The sequence below is a fragment of the Cupressus sempervirens genome, chromosome 9 (genome assembly GCF_028749045.1).
Source record: "Cupressus sempervirens isolate cs-2001-9-10 chromosome 9, ASM2874904v1, whole genome shotgun sequence".
Lineage (NCBI taxonomy): Eukaryota > Viridiplantae > Streptophyta > Pinopsida > Cupressales > Cupressaceae > Cupressus > Cupressus sempervirens.
In genome coordinates, this window is record NC_143126.1 from 675,447,992 (window position 1) to 675,471,065 (window position 23,074).

The 23,074-nt window shown below is 36.7% G+C and overlaps 1 protein-coding gene across 1 annotated transcript in view; it reads left to right on the forward strand.

Moving 5' to 3' along the window:
• The window catches only part of LOC149540537 (SEC-C motif protein), a 67,770-nt gene that overhangs the window by 17,271 nt on the left and 27,425 nt on the right, over positions 1-23,074 (forward strand). The window contains exon 4 of the mRNA XM_089801629.1: positions 12,973-13,088. Within this exon, the coding sequence (XP_089657755.1) occupies positions 12,973-13,088 (116 nt within the window). The remainder of the gene's footprint in view (positions 1-12,972; positions 13,089-23,074) is intronic.

A 23,074-nucleotide genomic window follows, 5' to 3' on the forward strand; every position in this document is an offset into this window, starting at 1 on the left:
ACTTAAGTTAGAGCCAAGTTCAATCATCGAAAAGCTTATGTTCAGGCAAAAGGCCACCCATAGCCAATGGGAAAAGGCCAAGAAAAGTATGGGTGATGATCTTTTTCTATCCATCCGCAAAAAGCTACATTCATGCCAACTAATCATTTAGCTAGCATTGTCACAAAATTGGTTAGTCTTGATGTGGCAATGATTTCAATGCACGATCACTAGTCCAAATCTGATGATTGGATTTGGCTAAATTGTTCCCAAACTTCAAAATTCTTCTCTAAAGACATTGCCACACCCACATTCGAGAGTTTGTATGCAAGGGAATTTGCTTCTCTGAGCACATGTAATTTTAAATTCCTCCACATCTTCTAGGATGGTTCAAATTTGTCTAATATGCTTATTGAGGTGCCAAGCATCCAAGCTGTAGTCCCATCTTGCACCCTCTTGGCCCCAAATGCCAGAATATCTCTTGCATCATTTCTGGCAACAACACTAATCCCATAGGGACCCAGATTGCCTGTAGAGGCCTCGTCGAAGTTGATCTTCATCCATCCTAAGTCCGGTGGCGACCAAGCAACACCGATAGTCTAATATAGGAATGAGCTCTCAAAAGCCCATTAACGGACCCCCTTTCTGAATAGTCTTAAGGAAACTAGTTTATGCACTTCTTTAGACGAGTTAAAACATTCCCTTTTCTTTATCAAAACATTTTTTATAATCCTGATGTTGGGCATTTTCTTGATAATTTATCTCCAAGCATAACATTAAGTAGATATGAAGATCTCGATAAGCCTTCTTCTTCCCCACCTAAAGAAGATAACAATACTGATAGGAACCCTAATCTTTTTAAAGAGAACATTTCCTATTCCTCTCTATGCTATACATTTTCATAAAGCTCAAGATAAATGCCCCTCCTCCGCCCCCGCCGCCGCCCCCCTCAATATTAAAGGCTAATTACAATGCGGGTTGTGACATTGCTACTCAACAAGGTATTGAAATCCCTACAGATCCCCCCCCCCCCCCCCCCCCCCCACTCAAGTTACTAGATGCGGTCTAGGATTTATACTTCAAGCCAACATCTTGCCTTCTTCTTCCATTCCTCTAGATCCTTCTTCATTACAACAAAGCCTCCTCTATACATTCTTTAACCAACACTATCCATTGGTACACCTCCTTGTGATGACTATTTGGCTTTGGCTTTGTCTAAGAAAATCTTTTCGAGACTTGAGTATGTTAACTAAAATTTGTTTTCCTTTTAGACATTTAAAAAAGAATCAAAGATTTTACAAAGGTGAATTTCTTTATCTTTTTCATCATAGTAATGAGTATTATGTTGCTGATTGTATTGTATTTAGACAATTTGTTCAAGAGATATATTTTTCTTATTTGTTTAACAACATGTCTTATGTTTTTTTTTTGATATAATGTAATCTTAGTAGATGATGTACATTGTGAGCTACATAATATGACTTTTTCCTTGACTTTCCACTTGGGGGGTGAGGTGGGGTTGCCATCTTCTCCATTTCTCCTTCCAAAGGACCCATTATCTTTTTGTTGGTTAAACTCTTATACTACAATGTCTTAGGCATGAACTTGTTCTAGAGGATCTTTCTCTTTAAGAGATTGATATCCTTCGTTCCAACCATAGATATATTATAATGGATTTTCTAACTAAGTTTGTATAATGTGACATCCATTCTCTTTCTCCTTTATAGGACATACTTTTCACTTTGTGGCTTTGTATCTTTTATAGTGGTACATTCTTTGTACCTTGAGATTTTTTGTTTCACGTAATGCATTATCATCTTTGATAACAATCTTTTTCATGCCTCAAAGAACATTTCTAGTATAAATGATCTTCTACTTAAGGGAGCGTATGATATTTCTTTCCAAATGATCCATTATTTCTTTGTTGACTTGTTTCTTTTACAACATGATATCTTTTGTTGCCTGAATTTGTTGGTTTTACATGAGGATATTCTTTTTTTCAGGAGATGAACATCCTTGTTTGCAACCTTGTCCTTGCTTGAAAGCTTTTGTCTATTATGAAAGATTTGTCAGTTAGATGATACAATGTATTATATTTTCCCTTGCCTTTGCCCTCGGGGGCAAGGTTTCATTTAGTAATATTCCTTTCCCTTCTCTCACTAAGGATCCACTTTTCTTGGTATAGTGGCATTTGTTTATCACGTGACATTTTTTTTCTTATATAGAATTGTTCATTTTGATTCAAGATCCTCTCTTATGCAAGAGGTGTGTATTCTTGATCACAATCTCTTTTTTATTTGTAAAAGCATGTTCATCCTAAACTAATTCCCTAACTTGGGGGCTTAAAGTGTGTCATTCTTTGTCAAGAATCCCTTTCTCACTAAGCAATATGGGAGCTAAAGAGTGCATTCTTGTTCTCCTTGCCTCTATCTTGAAGATGTTAGCTTTAGTCAAGAACTCCTCTTGAAGTTAGATGTCTTCTAACAAAGATTTTTTCTTGTCAAGGGTCTCTTACCACTTGTAGATATCCTTTTACAATTATCTATTTCTTGGCCAACTAGTCTTCCCTTGTAATTTCCCTACTTTTAGGGTTAACTTAGGACAAGTAATACCTACAGAAATAAATGTTACAATTAAACAATACAAGTGTAACTATGCAATTCTACCCTCTATATTAACCTGAACCTTGAAGATGTCTATAGATCGGGTTTCATAACCCTTAGTTATTTGACCATCTTCTCTAGAGTGCAGCCCTTAAGGTTCTTCTTTGACGGGACATCCTCTATCCAAGGCCAATCACATATTCATATGTTGACATCATCAGAATATTCTGGCTGTTATCTATTTCTCATCTAGCCAGTCATATAGGGTTAATCTCTCACAGTGGCACGATAGCCATTCATACAAGGATCTCACTTTCTGCATTGGCACTATGAGTTTTCATTCATTTCTCTTCCAGCGACAACCATTCATGTAGAGATGATCGTAAACTCTACATTGGCACTATGGAAGTCTTTATCACTTAGATCCATAGAAGATTATAATAATATCTTGCAACATATTGACTAATTCTTATATTTAATTTAACATCAAATTATCATTCTTTGAATATTTATGATGTAGAAACTTAAGAATATATTTCATAATGAAATGAAAAGAGTAACTATGTAAAGTAATTTATAATACTTCAAATGGAAATCAAAATATTTAAGATACTATATTTTACACATACCTTTAATACCTTTATCATCCAATTCTCTTACCCTTTATAAGGCTGCCTTGATCCTCTCGTAAGTGTATTTATAGCCCTTTTATTTCTTAGAAAGAAATCCTTCTCTTCATCTTAATTTAAAGGGCCTTACCTTATATGTTCTTTCCTACTTAAATGGCGCTTTATTTTCCTTCTTAATGTTTTTAAAGTGGAAATGAATATTTTGGATACTATTGTTGACTTGGCACTCCATATCACTCCTTCCTTAATATTTTCATTTTTTTTAGCCTTATCATGCATTTAGACTTTTTAAAAGTTTGCTAGTAATTTTCTTCTATTTTCTATCCCACCTTGTATATGTCTTAATCTGGGATTTATTTCCACGATAGGGTATGAGTAAGGTGTCCTCTATTATTACGACCCCCTCGTTATATGCTTGTGGGCGACGTTTCAAACATAATAGTGTTTTGTTTAATAGTGTCATGTCATTTTACGGTGGGTTTAACTATGGAGGGAACTCCATAGTTAAGTGCGCTCAAGCTGGAGTAGCACTAGGATGGGTGACCTCTCGGGAAGTCCCAATGCTTCACCTCTGTGAGCATCACCTAGAGCCAATGAGTGGTAAGTGTTCCATTTATTCTCGTGAGAGGTGGATTCATGTTAAATCACTGCTCATGTAACATGGGTCAATGAGTTTGACTCAAAAACTATACAGTTAAATCTTGATAGCAATATCACAATATTATTTTATCGGGGCCCAATTAGCAGTATTGGAATTGGTCAAAATTGAATATGATTAAATATCTTAAACCCATTAATAATATTAATATTAATTATTATGATAATTTATTATCTATACCATTATTATATTAATATAATTTGATATTGATATAATAGTGATTACTCTTAGTGATACATTATGATGAAGGGTGCTCCCCTTAATACCATAAACACATAACAGAAACAAAGAAATAACAACAATTTGCGAGAACAAAATATAGGCTTCTTATTATCGTCACAAATGTAGAATCACAAAATTTTGAAATACAATATACAAACCCACATGGGTGCCTTCCTTACAAAAATTTGCACGACATAGCTGCGAACTATCACCCAGAGCTTCTTGGACATCACAATGGGCCTTCCTTATATAGGCAATTTTTCATTGCTTGGGAAGGTTTTAGATACTAACCCTAACCCTTAAGGTTGACAAACCCCAATTAAAAATTATTTTCTAATTTATTACATAGGGTCGACCATAACTATCTTTTTACTTTTTAGGTACCCCAACTTCTGGAGGCCATAACTTTTGCATACGAGCTCCGATTTTCACCTATAAATACTTTTCAGAATCAACAGCTTTTGAACTACAACGCTTGACACGCTCAAGCACTAGTCATCCTAGGCATGATCTCGTTCTGGAGCCTCTAAGGCAATCAAATTTGAGCTCAAAGGTTTCATACCCCAAAACCTCAATAACTTTTGCAATGCATATGGTATGACAATGCAACTCCAATGGCAGGCTGATATGACTAAGTTGAACCTCCACTTGTGAAATCAGAGCATTCCGAGATCAGATGACCCACTTACTAAAAATAGTAATTTTCCACAAATAGTAACTCTGAACTGAAATAGCCCTTATTGAAAAATGACAAAACTAAAATATTTTTAGTTGATGCAAGATTGCCCTTACACCTAGGATGCTATTGCATCAGTATGACCCACTTACTAAAAATAGTAAGTTTCCACAAACAATAACTCTGTACTGTAATAACCCTTATTTGAAAAATCACAAAACATAAATATTCTTGGGTGATACAAGATTGCCCTTACACCTAGGATGCTCCTCCATGACATTAGTAGTTAAAAAACAATTAATATATGTATGTCTTTTATGATTATTTTAATTGATAGTATTTGTCTTTAACTAATCTTAGCTATAGTTGTTGTTTGATTTCTGGATTTGATTGTGTGAGTAATTTTTTACATCAACGTTTCGGATCACACTCCGTGATCCATCATCAGGATGCATGCAAGACAAGAGAAGGAGAAATCAAACAACAACACTGATGGATTGTGGAAATCTGATAGCTCTATTAGCAATAGTTGTCAACTTGGCACTAGTTAGTGATGTAATCACTTCCTCAAATTACTTTATATTATAATTACTGACATAACTAATTATGCATACCAATTTAGGGTTAAGACAGTTCACCCCTCCCGAATTTGCTTGTCCTCGAGCAATTTTCTTAATATTTAATAAGATGGTCAATTGAATTTTAGACATGTTCCTCGTCACCTTGAGATCATTTTTGTAAATGATTTGTTCTATACATATTTTTATTTGTAAGTATACATGTATTTATGTTTAGATTCATTAGTATAGATTGCGTTTTTATCCTTTACACTATAGGATGGAAAGATCATGCTCTAATATCACTGTAATGTCCCCACATTTAGAGTTAACTTAGGACAAGTAATACTTGAAAAAATAAATGTTAGAATTAAATAGTACAAGTCTAACTATGCAATTCCACCCTCTATATTAACCTCAACCTTAAAGACATTTCTAGATCAGGTTTTCTAACCCTTAGTTATTGGATTGTTTTCTCTATAGTGCACCCCTTGAGGTTCTTCTTAGACGGGACATCCTTTATCCAAGACCAATCACTATGCATATGTTGACATCATCAGATTATTCTGACCATTATCTATTTCTCATCTAGCCATTTATATAGGGTTACTCATCTCTCGCATTGGCATGATAGCCATTCATACGAGGATCTCACCTCTTGCACTAGCACTATAAGGTTCCATCTATTACTCATCTAGCCATTCATACATGGTTACTCATCTCTCATACTTGTACAATAGCCATTCATACGAGGATCTCACAGCTTCTTGCACTGGCATTATGAGGTTCCATCTATTACTCATCTAGCCATTCATACAAGGTTACTCATCTCTCACACTGGCACGATAGCCATTCCTACGAGGATCTCACTTCCTACACTTACTCTATGAGTTTTCATTCATCTTCTAGCCATTTATATAGAGACGACCTCAACTCTATATTGACACACAACCATTCATATAGAGATGATCGTAAACTCTACATTGGCACTATGGAAGTCTTAATCAATTAATTACATCCATAGAAGATTATAATAATATTTTGCAACATATTGACTATTTCTTTATATTTAATATAACATCAAATTATCATTCTTTGAATATTTATGATGTTATATATATATTAAGATAATATCTTTAATATCTTTATTAAGATATTATCTCCCAATTAAATACTTTCTATAATGGTCAACTACTTGTCTGTAGTCCATCTTTTAGTCTAGATAGGAATGTTTCCTATCCTGTCTCTTTTGTCTTGAGTCCAGATAGGAATGTTTCCTATCATGTCTTCAGTTTTGTTTCTAATTTCGTCTTCAATCTACGTTGTTTCTTTTAGAAACAATGTCCTTGTAATTCTTTATAAGGAACACATTTGTTCCTCTGTTAATCAATCATCCGGAAATCTGTTAATCTGCCAATTCTTGAATCTTGTAAAATGGTATCAGAGCCATTATAAGAAATTTTTCGAAAAATTTATAATTTCTTTCAAAATTATCTGCTAAATTTTTTGAAATTATTTCTAAGGATTTCTCTATAGCCCATTCAGGATTTCTTCTTCTTTGAGGAATTTATCTGTGCACATCTGAGTTTTGGCTAGGGTTTATGAATCTGCAAATCGCGTCCATGCAAAACGAAAGTCGTTTTTATCTGCTCATGCCTGTGTCTAGGGTTCTGATCACGATCTTGTTATTAGCGTGACTTGTCTTCGTTCCTGCCCACACTTGGCATTCTATTCGTGCCCGTGCCTGGTCTTCATTTCTACCCGCGCTTGGTATTCTGCTTGTGATTGGTATTTTCGCTCGCGCTTGGTATCCTTTTTCTTTGCAAATCAAGACAGGAAGTTGCGTATTTCCTCGTGTTTACCTGCATTTGCAAATCGCGCCATATCCATCTGTAAACTCGCGATTTTTGGAGATCGTTTTTGGCATTTTTTTGCAAATGTTTTTTTTTACAACCCACAACCTGCAATCTCGACCATTTGTGGAGTTAAAACTCTAATCTTCAGTGCGGCCTCTGCCTCTAATAGAACTCTGTAACAAAAACGACCATTTATTTCCAAGAAATTGCCATTTTCTTTGCTTATTCAACCTCCCTGGCCGTTGACTGCTATTCTGCTTGAAACCCTAGTATTTTGACCTCAAGATTTTTTTTTTTGTTTTCAGATTCTTGGTGGGTTTTTTGAGACCTCATTTGGGTCTTTGTTAGAATTTTCTGGGTACCTCATTATTTGTGCCTCGATTTTCGATTGTGACTGCAGATTCCTTCTGGGTTTTCCGTCTACTCTTCTGGGCACTTGTCATTTTTTCTAGGTTAGCCTCAACATTGCCTCGAACTTCGTGCAAATGGCATCTTTGACTAATTTGATGTTGGAGGGCAGTCTACGATTCAATGGCCACAATTATAATCACTGGAAGTAGCGCATGTTAGCTATCTTCGAATATCGTCGTTTGGATGAGCATGTTCTAGGCACAAAGACTTGTCCGACCTCCGACCAAGCAGAACAGGACAAGTTTGATGATCACAATCGAGAGGCTGTTATGCTTCTTAAGCTCTCTGTTATCGATGATCAGCTATCGCAGATTCCTTCTGGCAACTAAGTTGCAGAAATCTAGAAATATCTGAAGGAGCTGCATGAAACATCTGACAAAAGTCGAGCATTCTTTTTGAAGAATCAACTATTCTCCATTATGATGGATGAACGTATGTCTTTGCAAGAGCATCTGACAAAGATTAAGGACATCTGCGATCAGCTCGAAGCTATTGGTTGGAAAATGGAGGAAGAGGATATGGTAGTCATCACTCTAAAAAGTCTACCATCATCCTATGAGCACTTCATAGAAACACCCAACATTACGTCAACTAATGTTGATCTGAAGTTTCCAGAATTATGCACCAAACTTTTGCAACAGGATCGTTGGAAACAATAGTTTGGCAGCAGTGCTTCTACAGCCTCCTCAGAGTAGACATTTGCTGCAAAATCCTTTGAACAGAACATCGGCAACCATCAGTCTTCTCAGCCTTCCCAGCATCAACCTTCTGCTCAATCCTTGGATGACTCTACAAAGCAAAATGTATAGTGTTATTACCGTCACAAGTTTGGCTATATGAAGTTCGAGTGTCGGAAACGTTTGGCTGCCCAAGCAACGCAAAATGCTTCCCAGCCAACAGCACAAGTTGTCGAACTTCTTGATCAAGGCGAAGCTGCTTTTTTCGCCTTCTGAATTCGTTTCTGTTTTTTCCTAGGTTTGTTGATTTTCTCCTAAAAAATCATTTCATGTTGTTTGTAATATGCAAGGTTGCGTGAGATTCTGGGTTTTACCATTTTATCCACAAAAACGAAGTTTTGTAATTGCAATATGTTTTGAGTCATAGCACTCTTCTGGCAAAGCTTCTTGGTTTCAGCATTCTGTAGATCTAGGGAGGGTCTCAGTTATCCTAGAATGTTTCGACATCCGTACATTGACCATTAAGGGAGGGTATTAAGATAATATCTTTAATATCTTTATTAAGATATTATCTCCTTAGTTAAATACTTTCTATAATGGTCAACTACTTGTCTGTAGTCCGTCTTTTAGTCTAGATAGGAATGTTCCCTATCCTATCTCTTTTGTCTTTAGTCCAGATAGGAATGTTTCCTATCCTATCTTCAGTTTTGTTTCTAATTTCGTCTTCAGTCTATGTTGTTTCTTTTAGAAACAATGTCCTTGTAATTCTTTATAAGGAACACATTGGTTCCTCTGTTAATCAATCATCCGGAAATCTGTTAATTTGCCAATTCTTGAATCTTGTAACTATATATATATATATATATATATATTTCATAATGAAATGAAAAGAATAACTATGTAAAGTAATTTATAATACTTCAAATGAAAATAATATATTTCATAATGAAATCAAAAGGATAACTATGTAAAGTAATTTATAATACTTCAAATGAAAATCAAAATATTTAAGATACTATATTTTACACATCCCTTCACCGTCATCACCATCCAATTCTCTTACCCTTTATAAGGCTGCCTTGATCCTCCCGTAAGTGTATTTATAGCCCTTTTATTTCTAAAAATGAAATCCTTCTTTTTATCTTAAGTAAAGGGCCTTACCTTATATTTTCTTTCCTACTTAAACGGTGATTTATTTTCCTGTTTAATGCTGCCCTCTTATTTTCTATTTAATGTCGCTAAAGTGGGAATGAATATTTTGGAAATTATTGTTGACTTGGCATTCCATATCACTCCTTCCTCTTATTCGTCTTTTCTTAGCCTTATCATGCATTAGGACTTTTTGAAGGTTTGCTAGTAATTTCCTTCCATTTTCTATCTCACCTTGTATGTGTTCTAATCTGCAATTTATTCCCATGATAGGGGATGAGTAAGGTGTCCTCTATTATTACGACCCCCCCTTATATGCTTGTGGGAGATGTTTCAAACATAATAGTTTTTTGTTTAATAGACTCATGTCGTTTCATGGTCAATAACATTTTATCAGGGCTCAATTAGCTTTATTGGAATTGATCAAAATTGAATATGATTAATATCTTAAACCCATAAATAATATTGATATTGATTATTATGATAATTGATTATCTATACCACTATTATATTAATATAATTTGATATTGATAAAATATTGATTACTTTTAGTGATACATAGTAGTCAATAAACAATTAATTTATGTATGTGTCTTTTATGATTATTTTAATTGATAGTATTTGTCTTAAACTCATCTTGCAATAGTTGTCGACTAGGCACTAATTAATCACTAGTGATGTTGTAATCTCTTCCTTGAATTATTTATATTATAATCACTGTCATAACTAATTATAAATAGCAATTTAGGGTTATGACATCCCTCTTTGCTTGGGACTTTGTTATATATTGTTGTTTTAAGGATATCTCCCTGTTGTTGGAAGCAGGTAGCCTTGTTCTCTTTTCCTTAAGATGCTACCATCTTTCTACATTGCTATCATAATGTAATGGACACCCAGGAATGCCCAAAAGCTGAATCAACTGCTGAAATTATATTAATTCTAAAAATGCTGCAATCAAGTACAAAGAGATGTATTCCAAAGGCCAAACCCTAAGGGAATGACATCTAGAATGTTACAACAGAGAATGAACGTCCTCTATTGCCAAAAGAAGAGTGTGTTTCACACATCCAAGTTCTTATCAAATGCAAGTCATAATCATCCCATGATCAGCAATATGACTTTCAGCCCTATTTATCCTTTTCTTCATCTTTCTAGAAGGAACTAAAACATTAATTAATTGCAAGAGCTAGAAGCTTCCTCCTTCCAATAATTAATGCATACCCTAGAAATTCCTCCCTGGCAATAATTAATTAAATCACGAGAGGCTTCCGTCTTTCCAATAATTAATACATACCCTAGAAGCTATTAATACAAAGTCGCCTTTTAATTTTTAATTGAATGACTTTAATTTTTCTTATCCTCCACTTAGACTTTGGAGAACGCGAAGGCTAAAACATGGGAACATTACACATAAGGAGGGGGGGCATATATGCACTCTCCTTTTACATTATTTGATTTTTGGTTCTTTGACTGATTGCTTTTACTAGTCCTTACACTGATCAGTTTTATTCGTCCTTAGACTGATTACTTTTATCAATCCTTAGACTGATCACTTTTATTGGTCCTTAGACCGACTGCTTTCATTAAAAGAATGTTTCTGTTGCTGGGGTGGAAATCTCAGTGAAAATTATAGGTGGGACAATACCGCTACCTATTCACTCTTCACAGCTTATTATTGCCCTTTCCTTCCATTCTGTATGCCGAATCTTGTATTAGCAATAGAGATAAGGAGAGAGATGCAAGGTTAATGATCACTGAGGCTCAAGTGCTGTGACATCAGTAGTGACAGTTTCAAGCAAAGAAGGCAAGACATTTCCAGAATTGTGTATTTCGTTGAAAGTATCAGATCCGGTTCCATAGAGGAATTGTTGTGTGGATGCGCCACTTCCAAGGCACTTTATACATAATCAGTCGACCTGAGTGCAAATGTCAATCAGGAGAAAATAAATACAAATTGTGTCAGAGGTGTATAAATCAGTGGCGTGTTAGTGGACATGATCCCATATAATGTTTAGATCTGAATTTGTGTCAGTTTAGGATCTGAAGTGTATGGGATGATCTGAGCATAGGTAATGATGTCAATCTGCTCTAGAGGTCTGTTAAGAACCTAGGTTTTTTGTGATATTGGGAATCTTGTTGAAGACGTTTATCATTCTAAATCTATAAATTTTGTGTTCTGGTATACTTTAGAATTTCTGAGCAACTTGAAAAGCAATCTAGGATTTTCTGTCATTTATCTGTGCATATAAAACTGGGAATTTAAAGTGGGCTATTTCAGGAGGCAACTAGAAAAGAAGGTGAAAGAAATTATGTTTTCTTTTGGATGCTTTTGGCTCTAAGTGCCCTGCAACAGGAATGAAGGCCACATCATGAGCAATGGACCCTGCAACAAAGACAAAAAATAAGTGCTGTAAAATCAAAACAAAAGGACCTGCAGCACAAACACAAAAGCAAGCCAAAATTTGATCAAAAAAAATGTTTTTGGGTGTGCAGGATCGAAAGACACTTGATGCTGCTGCATAGTCTACAGGATCATTTGTACTGTTATGGTATTGTACGTTCCAAGTTCCAACTTATCCAGGGTTCAACCTATCCTATCAGTTTTGATTGCTCAGATTCAGTTCCAGATACATTTGGAACCATTATATTGTTTGTTGGAGTTGCTTTTGTACTTTTAGTTTGGATTTGGCTTTTGAAACTATTAGTACCATTGACCTTTTGTGCATTATATAATAATTTTAATATAAATGTTTAGTGATGTCTGAGATTGTGTTCCTATTCTGGAGATGCAAATATCATATATTGATTGTTTCAAAAGTACCAAGGATCATATGGATTATATATGAAAAGGCAGTGTTATGTTTCTACTCAATATCTAACCAAAATATTGAGAAGATGTGTTAAGAAGGTTCTTGGCTGTGGTATGCCTAATGAAATCCTTACATAGGCAATGAAGCAAAAGAGTGGGTAACTTATGTAGTAACCATGTGATTTTTTTTCAAATTATTGATTGCACCTTTCTAAAATGTAGTTTGGAACATATGCCTTCATGTAATAGTGGAGTACATCAGCTTCAGCACTCCCCTGGCTCTTTAGAATATTCAATCAGATTCTAGCAGAATCTGGTAATTACGATTCTTAGGTGTATGTATATACTATATACTGAACTATGTTTGCATGAAATAGCACACCTGTGATAATTGATCACTTATATAGCATATGACAGCTACAATTTACAAGTTATGTGCAAGTGATTCTTCAGATCATTGAGTAAGTAGGGTATTGAAAAAGCTCATAAGACCTGGAGAGAGAACTATTGTGTCACAATTCCATGCCACATAAGATCGAGCCAATGGAAGTAGAACAGGACCCTTTCTTTAAAACTCAATGGCGAGTTTTATATGCTAGAATTTCTGAAGAGATATACACCTGGGGATTTCCTTTTCTTCAACATTTATGATCCTTCTCAGCTGTCTGAACGTTATGCTGTCTTGACATAAATAAAATTGATTCAACATTTTGAATTGTATTTAACCCTATGGTTATTGTGTATAGGTACAACAACTGGTTGGATCTTCCCCAATTGATATTGCAAATTCAAGTCTAGCAAAAAGTGGACAAATAAGTCGAAATGCAAATTGCCCGTGTGGTTCCAAGAAGAAGTACAAAAGGTATCTATCATCTGTATAGAGAAGTTAAATGCTTCTTTCTAATGTGAAATTTATTCTGGCCAACTAATTTCAACGCTTGAAAATTGTATGTATTTGTACAACACCATATTTTGATGATATTTTTGAGGTAGGTGGGTGGATGATATAGGGAAATGTCTTCTCCTCTATGGGGGCTATTTTTATGTTGATTAGCTAATCTTTCTATTTTATATTTATATGATTGTTTGCCTTTATCCAATTTAACTAGATTGAGGTAGCTGCATTACCTCTTATTGCCAATTGAATATATAAATGTTTTATAAATTTTATGATGCTGAATTAGTTTTAGAGAATGTGACTTAATTTCTCATAAATAATTCACTGAATAGGGAAGTGAGCTTTGTTTAAATGATCGGACAAAATTTGTATTGTACAATTCATAATTGAAGAAGCATAATTCAGAGAGAGAGAGAGAGAGAGAGAGAGAGAGAGAGAGAGAGAAATTCCTGGCAGGGTTTTTGTTCCTGCTCCATATCAATTCACAGTAGGGTTATTTTTCCTGCTCCATAATGTTTATGACCATCTTTCTAGTTTACCATCAAATAATTGTGAAAATGAACTGGAATAATAGTATGTTATGTTCATGAACTTATTTTACTGGTTTTTTAACTGAAGGATATCCAATTATTTTACTGAGTTTTTTTTTTTTTTTTTTTTTTTGAGAGAGAGAGAGATCAATTCACGGTAGGGTTATTTTTCAGAGATAAGATAATAATATTAATGTCCACGAAAAACCAAAATAGTTTATGGGATTGAGCATACAAACAGAAGAGCCGGCCAAAGCAGAAGCACCAAACGGTGACTAAGAAGCAGCAAAAGCAAGAGACAAACAAGAAAGAAGACAAGGTAAGGGCTAAGGGTCCTTCTTTGCCACAAAGAAATCAGTAATAGAGAGGTACACCCGTGAATGATCCATAGCCTTAGAATGCCGTGAAGAACCACTGTAGGAATGTCGCTGCCTGGAGAGAGTGGTACAATGTCTGACTGATCTGGAATGAGAAGTAGTGGAAGGCCTTTTCAAACCCCGTGGAGGAGACAAGGGAGAGAAAAAGGCGGCAATGAGCTGATCTGAAGTATGCCCCTAAGGAATAAAAGACTTCAGGGTAATCTCTCGAAGATGGGTGGCCTCCTGAAGAAAAAGTGTAAGACACCGCTGCTCAATATAGCTGAAGAACATCGAAAGAGAAGAATAGTCTCTGAAAAGGCAGTAAAGTTTCAGTCTCTGAAAAGAACATCGAAAGAGAAGAATAGTCTCTGAAAAGGCAATAAAATCTCAGTCTCTGAAGAACATCGAAAGAGAAGAACAATCTTTGAAAAGACAACGAAATATGAAGTGGATCTCAGCCTCAACCTCTGCCAAAGTACATAACGGACATAACCTATCAGCCTAAACCATATGGTGGTCAGTTCGAACCCTGAGGCGATGAGAACCAACTCTAAATGAGCCTAGAGAAAATCGTACGGCATGATTCTAGTGCCGATAGAGATAAGTAGGGCAAACAACAATACCATCCTGAATCTCAAGAAAATGCTCAGCATAGAAGGCCATCCTAGGTTGCAGACCCCCCGGGGGATTACTCCAGGTAGTGGTAATGTACTGTCTATAAATATATCCTGTCTAACATGCTCATTCAACTCTTGACGTGAGGGATGAAGATGAGTAGGAGCATCTAGCGAAAATTGATAAGGAGGAAGATGATCAATGTCAATGCCGATCGAACCCAACAAAGAGTTTGCCTGAGCGCACCAGCATCGAGACCTAGCAGAAGTGTTGGATCTCATAATCTCCATCGAAGAACAATATGCCAGATGAGAGTATTTATGTCGGTCAACACATGTCTCCATAAAACCACGAAGCTAATGAAGAAACAAAATCAAGTAAAAAATGATGGCAAGTTTGAGAGGATGAGCACCAAACTCAGCCAAGACAATACTGTGAGGGGTGAGTCTGTGACATCTAATGATATGTCGTAATAATGTCTGAACCCACTCAATAGAAGCCTAATCAGAAGTAATAAGAGAAGGCCCCCAAACAACCGAACCATAGAGAACTGTTGGATGAACCAAGGAGTCAAAAAGGGACAACTTGGACGAAATATCTTGAAAATGATGCTTGAAGCATTGTCTCTCCAGTAAAACCAGGGAACCCATACCCTTAGTGACTCTAGACTAAATAGAAGGTCTCAAACTGAAACGTGGTTCGGAGAACTTCACACCGAGATACATATAAGAGGGAGTAATCTCAATCTCCTGCCCCTGAAAGAAGAAATGAAGATGAGAGGTCTTCAAATAGTTAAAGACCATAATCGGTGTCTTAGACAAATTGACCAGAAGCTGCCGTTGAACACAAAAAGAAGCCAGACCATCAAGGAGTCTCTGTAAGTTGTCGGGAGAAGAGGCCAAAAGAACCACATGATCAACAAAGAGGAGAATGGAGATTAAGACGTGATACAAATAACAACCATTTCCCGGTTGAGAGGATTTCAGAAGGAAATCCTCCAAGTTATCGATATACAACCCAAACAGTGTAGGAGAAAGAGGACAACCCTGCTTCACCCCAATGGTGCTCTGAATCGGATTAGAAAAATCCTCTAGAGTCTTGAGCCTACCGTTTACCTTCTCATAAAACCTCATAATAGCAGTCTGTAACATATCTGAGATCCCAATCTCATGAAGCCGCTAAAATAAAGCCAACCTAGGAATAGAATCAAAGGCCTTACAGAAGTCCACAAAACAACAATATATCTTTTGAGAGTGATGTCTAGCCTCCTCAATGATAGCTCGCAATGTAAAAACATGATCCATAGTCTGATAGTTTGCTCAAAAACCAGCTTGTCCTTTAGCCCTACAGCCTCTTCTATCAAGCTCACTAGATAACATGGTGTTCAGAGTAGTGGCATAAAGTTTGGCAAAAGTATGTCCTATCATAATAGTTCTATAGTTACTCGGATCAGAAGCAGGCCCAAACTTGTGAATAGGGTAAACCACATGTCTAGACCAGGAATCACGAAACCTAATGCAAACCACTCTATTAAAGAGTGTAGGAAGGTGAGATCCAAGAATTGGAGCACCAAGTTTGAAATTTTTTTCCTAGAAACCCTCTCCATCTGTTGCATCTCAAAGATCTGATGGCCTCCATAATACTAGAGTAGGTGAACAAACGACAACAAGGAGGTGGAGTGGAGTGGAGAGATGGTTGCCTAGGAATCTTGTAAAGCGTAGTGATATGGGAGGTCAGAGAGCGGTAGTTGAGAGTGGAGGGCGAGGGGGAGCGACAAGGGAATAGGGTACGCCAAAAGATTTGAGGATTTTGAATAAGCGTGGAGCAAAGGGTTCTACAATGAATGGAGGCAAAGGAACATTTCTTACGAAGAAAACAAAGGTACGAAAGGCACAGATGGGTGAAGGCAGGAGACTGAGCCTCAAAGGTGACATGAACAGAGCGATGGAAAGCTTTGCAATCAGCATCAAACCATTTATTCCTAGGATAGGTATTCCGATGCTTAGCTTTGAGAGAGGGAGGGGAACAGTGGGGAATAGAAAGGAGAGTAGAATCCTAGAGGGCAGAGGCAAGTGAATCAAACATGTCAGAGGCAGCAAGTGACTCATTAAAGCCAGTGGGTGTCAGAAATCTCCTAAGGTGATACGTAAAAAGCTCACCATTATTCTTAGGGTAATGAAAACGGGTAGGGAGGGAGACGGTACTAGCCGGGCAAAGCGAAGGCGAGGACGAATGGGTGAAACGCAAACAGAAATGCTAAGAAGAGCATGATCCGCTAAGGGGAGACGTGAAATGGTGAAACTGTGCATGGAAGAAATGAAGGAATGAGAGGAAATGACATAATCCACAACACTCGCACCACCACAGTGCGGCCAACAGGTAAAGAGGTCCGATCCAGGAAGGATAAACCATTCAGAATCAACAACCTAGAAGACTCACAGAGCTGGAGATGACGGCCATAAACTAAGAGCGGTCCAAGAACATCCTCTGAGGTGTGCTGCAGGCCCATAGTAGTCGGATCTAACTCAAAAGTGCAGTTCGAATCAGAGCCACGATCATGTAAAGGAATTTGAAGATCTTTGGTTTAAGCATTGAAGTCTCGAAGAATAATAATATCACCCAAAGCCTTGAACTGTGAAATACTCTCCTGGAGGTCATAATAGGGATCTCCATTCTCCAGGTCATGAATGGCATAAGGAGAGGAGGTCAGTGGAAAATAACAAACAACAATAAAAATATCTCTTTATCGATATTTTTGCCGACCAATCCGGACCCACATAAATTTGGCATAGGTGTCAGAGTGAACAACTGAAGTAACACTGAAGATATCATCTCGAACCAAACAAGCAACACCCCCAGACCCACGGACCCCACCAAAAGTCCGAACCTCATCCCTGCAAACTGACAACCACTGATAACCAAGATAACCTGGGAGAGGGTGCATAGGGCTCTCATGAGTCTCAGTAACTGCCAAAATATCTGAGGACCTCACTGCATCCTGAAGAAGACCAAGTAATGACCATAAAGAGCCATTACCATTCCAATAGTTGACAAGAAGAGAAGGAGGTCTCCTCTTGTTAGACTACTGTCGGGACCGTCATGCCAGTTTGGAGGTTGTCCTCTCTACCTAACCAGTAGGAGGAGAATCATGAACCATTGCTCTAAGATTCCTAATAACAGCCCATTTCCTAGCACGCCTAGCATCTGCCACAATTCCCCGAGCCTGTTTGAGTTCTGTAACCTGTGCCTTAGTAAGATCTTTGTCCATATAAATTTTAGAGGGGAGAGAAAATGACTTTCTCTTTTCTCTAAGGGCATGAAGCCTATCTGGAAAAGAGAGGACTCTGATAATAAGGATGTCCCCTGTACCAAACCAGCATCTATCCAAGTTAATGTCTGAGATACCAAGTTGATTAGAAAGAAAGGAATGTCTAGCAGTAGCATGGTCAGAAGTGGGTGTAAGACCACAAACACACAAGTTGAGCTCATGTGCTCGCCGCACCTGCTTGTCATCAATCTTACCTTGAACAATCTTGTCTATACTCAATCTCAGGGTAGTAGTATCAATATTGGTGCAAAGTGAAGCCCATGATTTCACCTTCTCTTCCGTCTCTGCAATCATAGAAGAGTGTATGGTTGCCATCACGGTTTGCTGTTCTTTGATTTTGTCAATCCCGTCCAGTTGTTCAATGATAGCCTCTGTCTTGGACTTTAACCCAGCTGTTTCAGAGATGAAAGTATTTGAAAAATGTTGAATCTTCATGGTGTTTGATTCCGTGGACTATTTAAGGTTCGCAATTTCAGCTTTCAATTCAGACAGTTGTTCTTTCAGCAAGATGTTATCATTTTCCAGCTTCAAAACCCGATCACATAAGTGCTGGTATGTGATGGTTTGATTATCACCTGTAGGCATTATTTGGAGCCGTATAAAAACCCTATGGCTAGCCGAATTCACAACAACAATCCACTTGCAGTAGCAGCCTAGTTCACAGATCAAATGCACTGTAAAATTGGCAACAAAACACCAGTTGGAGGCAATAAAACCCATAGGAGATCACACCAGCAAGAATACACCAGTCGGAATACAACAGTAAATCCTACGGCCCAACAAGAATACACCAGTTGGAGGCAATAAAGCCCAAATCAAAGAAGACCACGGTCGTGTTAGGAAACACAACCAGTCGCAACAGAAAATGACCACTACCCTCGGCCGCGGCAGAAGAACGACAAGAACACCCTTGACCGCGGTAGGAAAACCTTCGGCCACGGCAGAAAACACCACCACCACAGGATATACGTACAGATAGATAAACAATTGCCACAATAGGAACGCACAAACCAACATGAAAAACAAAAACACAAAAGATGAAAGAAGGTGTTCGCAAGAGGTTTAGCGATGACCATGGTTGCAGGGGCCACGGGTGGAGGAATGGATGTAGGAACGAACGTGGGGGTGATATTCACATTTACCTCTCGCATTCGCATAGAGAGAGATCAATTCATGGTAGGGTTATTTTTCCTGCTCCATAATGTTGATGACCATCTTTCTAGTTTAACATCAAATAATTGTGAAAATAGACTGGAATAATTGTATGTTATGTTCATGAACTTATTTTATTGTTTTTTTTAACTGAATGATATCCAATTATTTTATTGGTTTTTTAACTGAAGGATATCCAATTGATGCTTAGGAAAGACAGGTTAATTCATTTCCTTCCCTTCTACAATTGTGATATCTGTACATGCCAGATGTTGAAATGAATCCCAAGTTATAGATCACATACACTTATAGCTCTTGTATGAATGTCAAGCTCAATAAATCTGCAAGATGCCATTCTTGTCAACAATCTTCACAATTAGAAACCAAGATACTTAACATAAAAAGCTAGCTACAACTCATAAAGATCCTTGTATTAAAATCCATGAATTGCACTTTTGATGAATCTTTCACTTCAATATAAGTCAAAAGTGTTAGTCTTGAAGCACCAAAATAATCTCAAGGACACATATAGATCATCAAATGGTGATAAAGCAATTGCCAATTGAAAAGAGCCCTAAATGACGATTAAAATTTAAATAGCGAGAGGAATTCAATGTGAGAAATATGGTTACTTTGTCCTCGTTGATTAGCTCAATACTAAAAGCCAAAATGTATTGCTGTTTGGTTTTAATGTAGTGGCACAATAGAAGACCTCTCCTTCTGCAGCTAGGTTTCTTAGAATTTGTCATAGGCACAACTAAAGCTACTCTAAAACCTAACGTTTATGAGCTAATTGCTAAACTCGGAAATAGATAAAGATATTTAATTTTTGATATAATAGACCAAAATAACAAATAGTAATTTACAAATACATAGGCCTCATAGATGCATGAATCAAGGAGATTATGTGTCCAACAGTTCACATGTTTAACTCTGAGTTATTTCCTTAGGAGATCAGTTAACAACTTAATTCAGTCCAATTGAGACAAAGGTTGTCTTGACTAAATAGAGGCGAGACTTAGCTACTAGTAGTCAAAGATTGATGAGATAATGGTAGAACTTGTGTATCTCAAATCAAGGTGAGCATGTCACTATCAGTTACTCATTTGAGAGTAATTAAATAATCCTAGTATCCTATGTAAACTTATTAATAAGGTCCAATTATCGTACCACTGAGATTCTCCTTGGTGTAGTTTTGTGAAATGTACCTTTAAAATATGCACTAGATATGGGATGCATCTCCAAAATAGATTAAGAAAAGCTGGCTGAAACAAGGATTTGTTGGCCGAAACAGGGATCTCTGTCGGTTTTTATGGATGGGAGGATGCAAGAAATTGGTCATTGATCAATGTTAGTGCAGTATCCATTAAAAGGACAATATTTTTGAAAGTCAGGTGGACTGTGAAGTGAAGGTGAACGATGGCACACTTATTGCTAACATTCTTGTGATAATAGTGGAGGAAGTGTGGCCTTGAAATTGGTCATTGATCAATGTTAGTGCAGTATCCCTTAAAAGGACAATATTTTTGAAAGTCAGTTGGACTGTGAAGTGAAGGTGAACGATGGCACACTTATTGCTAACATTCTTGTGATAATAGTGGAGGAAGTGTGGCCTTGAAATATTGTATTTGGTTTATTGGTTGAGGAGTATTATTTACAAATCTTTTGGATACGTTTTGCTGTCCACTCGAACATTATGCTACAAAAACCTAAGAAGTGGCACCAAAATTGATTGGATCAAATAGATAAATGCCGAGGCCGAAGAGATTCAAATGTTCATCACCAACTACCATACGTTTACAAGGTATATATGGAGCATTCTTGAAATTGGTGTTTGTTAAGGGCAAGTGAAGCAATAATTTTTTCCTAAATAAATATGTTTCATTTCTGTAAATAGTTAATTTTAGTGTAATAAGTTAGATTATTAATAATTTTAATATTTCAAATAGGTTGCTCAGATCCATTTTGCCTCCAACACTGTTGTCTTGAGACAACTTATAAAGTTTTAGGAGGCACTTTCAAAAATGTTTATTTGGCTAAAATTGTTCTGTTGGTTTAGGAGGCATATATTCAGAGATATTGATCAGAAACAGTGCCAAGAGAATATCACATCTGATAAGCGATTAGAAGGAGATCATTTGCATATTCATACAGTGATATCTGAAACAGCAAGACAAATTCCTTGACATCAAGTCAATAAGGTTTATATATTGCAGATTATGTTACATAGGTAATTGGTAAAATATTTAATGATTAATGAATGAACAAGATGTTTATTTATAGTTAACAAAAATGATGTTTCTATTATGAAACAATCATTAGAATTAGAAAAAATCTAATATTTACAAGATACACAATATTCACCATTAAATAATAATAAACAAGAAATTACGGAGATATTATTCTAGTACCCTCCCTTAGCGATCAATCTTACCACACTAAAGAGCCCCTTGAACTTAACAAACTTCTTTGGAAGTAGGGACTTTGTGAGAATATCTGCAGTCTGGTTTGCTATAGCAACATACTGCAAATCCATGGACCCATTTTTAACCAGCTGATGGTTGAAGGGACAACAGAGGTCAATATGCTTGGTTGGCTCATGGAAGACTAGATCTTGGCGAGGTCTAGCATTCCTTGATTGTCGCAGAAGAGGGGTGAAGGTCCTGCTTCAGACATTCAAATGTGTGAAAGCTTCCTTCGAAGCCATACTTCCTCACAAGCTACTTTGACTGATTCTCGAAATTCACAGCTTCTCTCGAGGAAAGAGATATGACTTGCTGCCTCTTACTGGTCCAAGTGATAGCACCTGTGGCTGATTCTTAGAAGTGGACTTTTGGTCATCAACAGGGCCTCCCCAATCCTAATTTGTGTACTTGATGAGTTTGGGATCTTTGGTTTGTACGTAGAACATACCATAGATGTGTCCTTGACATAGCACAGGATGCACTTTGCTACAACCCAACGATCTGAAGTAAGAGCTGTCATGAAGCGGGATATGTAACTCTCTAAAAAACTTAGATCAGGTCTAGCGGCTGTGATATAAATTGTTTTGCCCACTAGGTGTTAGAAAAGTGTAGCTTCAGTCGGATTACTCCAACTAATGAAAGCAAATGCTTAAATTATATATTGACTCATTTGCTCTCTATCCATTCAGTATTCTGATCTTAGTATATGATTATCATTATGCATGATCTATAATTAATAATCAGGCATCCATACATTTAATGATATATATGTATATGTATCAAAGTAACGAAAATCGGGATCGGATTGGAATCGGCAAGGCCAAATCAAATGGTTAATCGGCCATGAATTGGTGAAACATACAGTTTTTCACTATCTAGTTTTAGTTTTATCTAACTGATTTTCTAACTCTATTCACATGATTAAGATTTCCAACAACCTGTTTAAACTGAAAATAAATCTATTTACAATGCTATATTATCAAGAATACAAAATGAGATGTTATCAAGTAACTAACTTAATCAGCTGAAAGTAAAATATCAGATGTATTCATTTAACGACTTCTAACATCTCATTCCAAAATTAATTAGCAAAATACTCTTTGAAAAGAAATAAGAGATAATATATTTGAGATATTTATGATCATTTAACTACCTTAACGAAGAAACTAGTTGTAAGTAATTATTTTTCATCTTGAAATGAAATACTAAACATTAAGAGGTGAAATGAACATACTGTGAAGATTGTGTACTTCTTTTACTCGTTGTCCAAGCCCTGGCTTTGATGAGAGGAGAAGCATTGACATAGGCTTAACCTCTCAACTGCAGACCATTAATTATCCCCACTTATTCTATTTTAATAGAACGACCCTCCCTACCCCGAGGCCGGGCTTGGGATGTTCATAAATTCAACCATTAGAGTATCCAGGTGGGTTGAGGTCCCAATAGTTATTCGACAAAATAACTGAAGCGTCTGGACAACAACATAGATCACTTGTTTCGG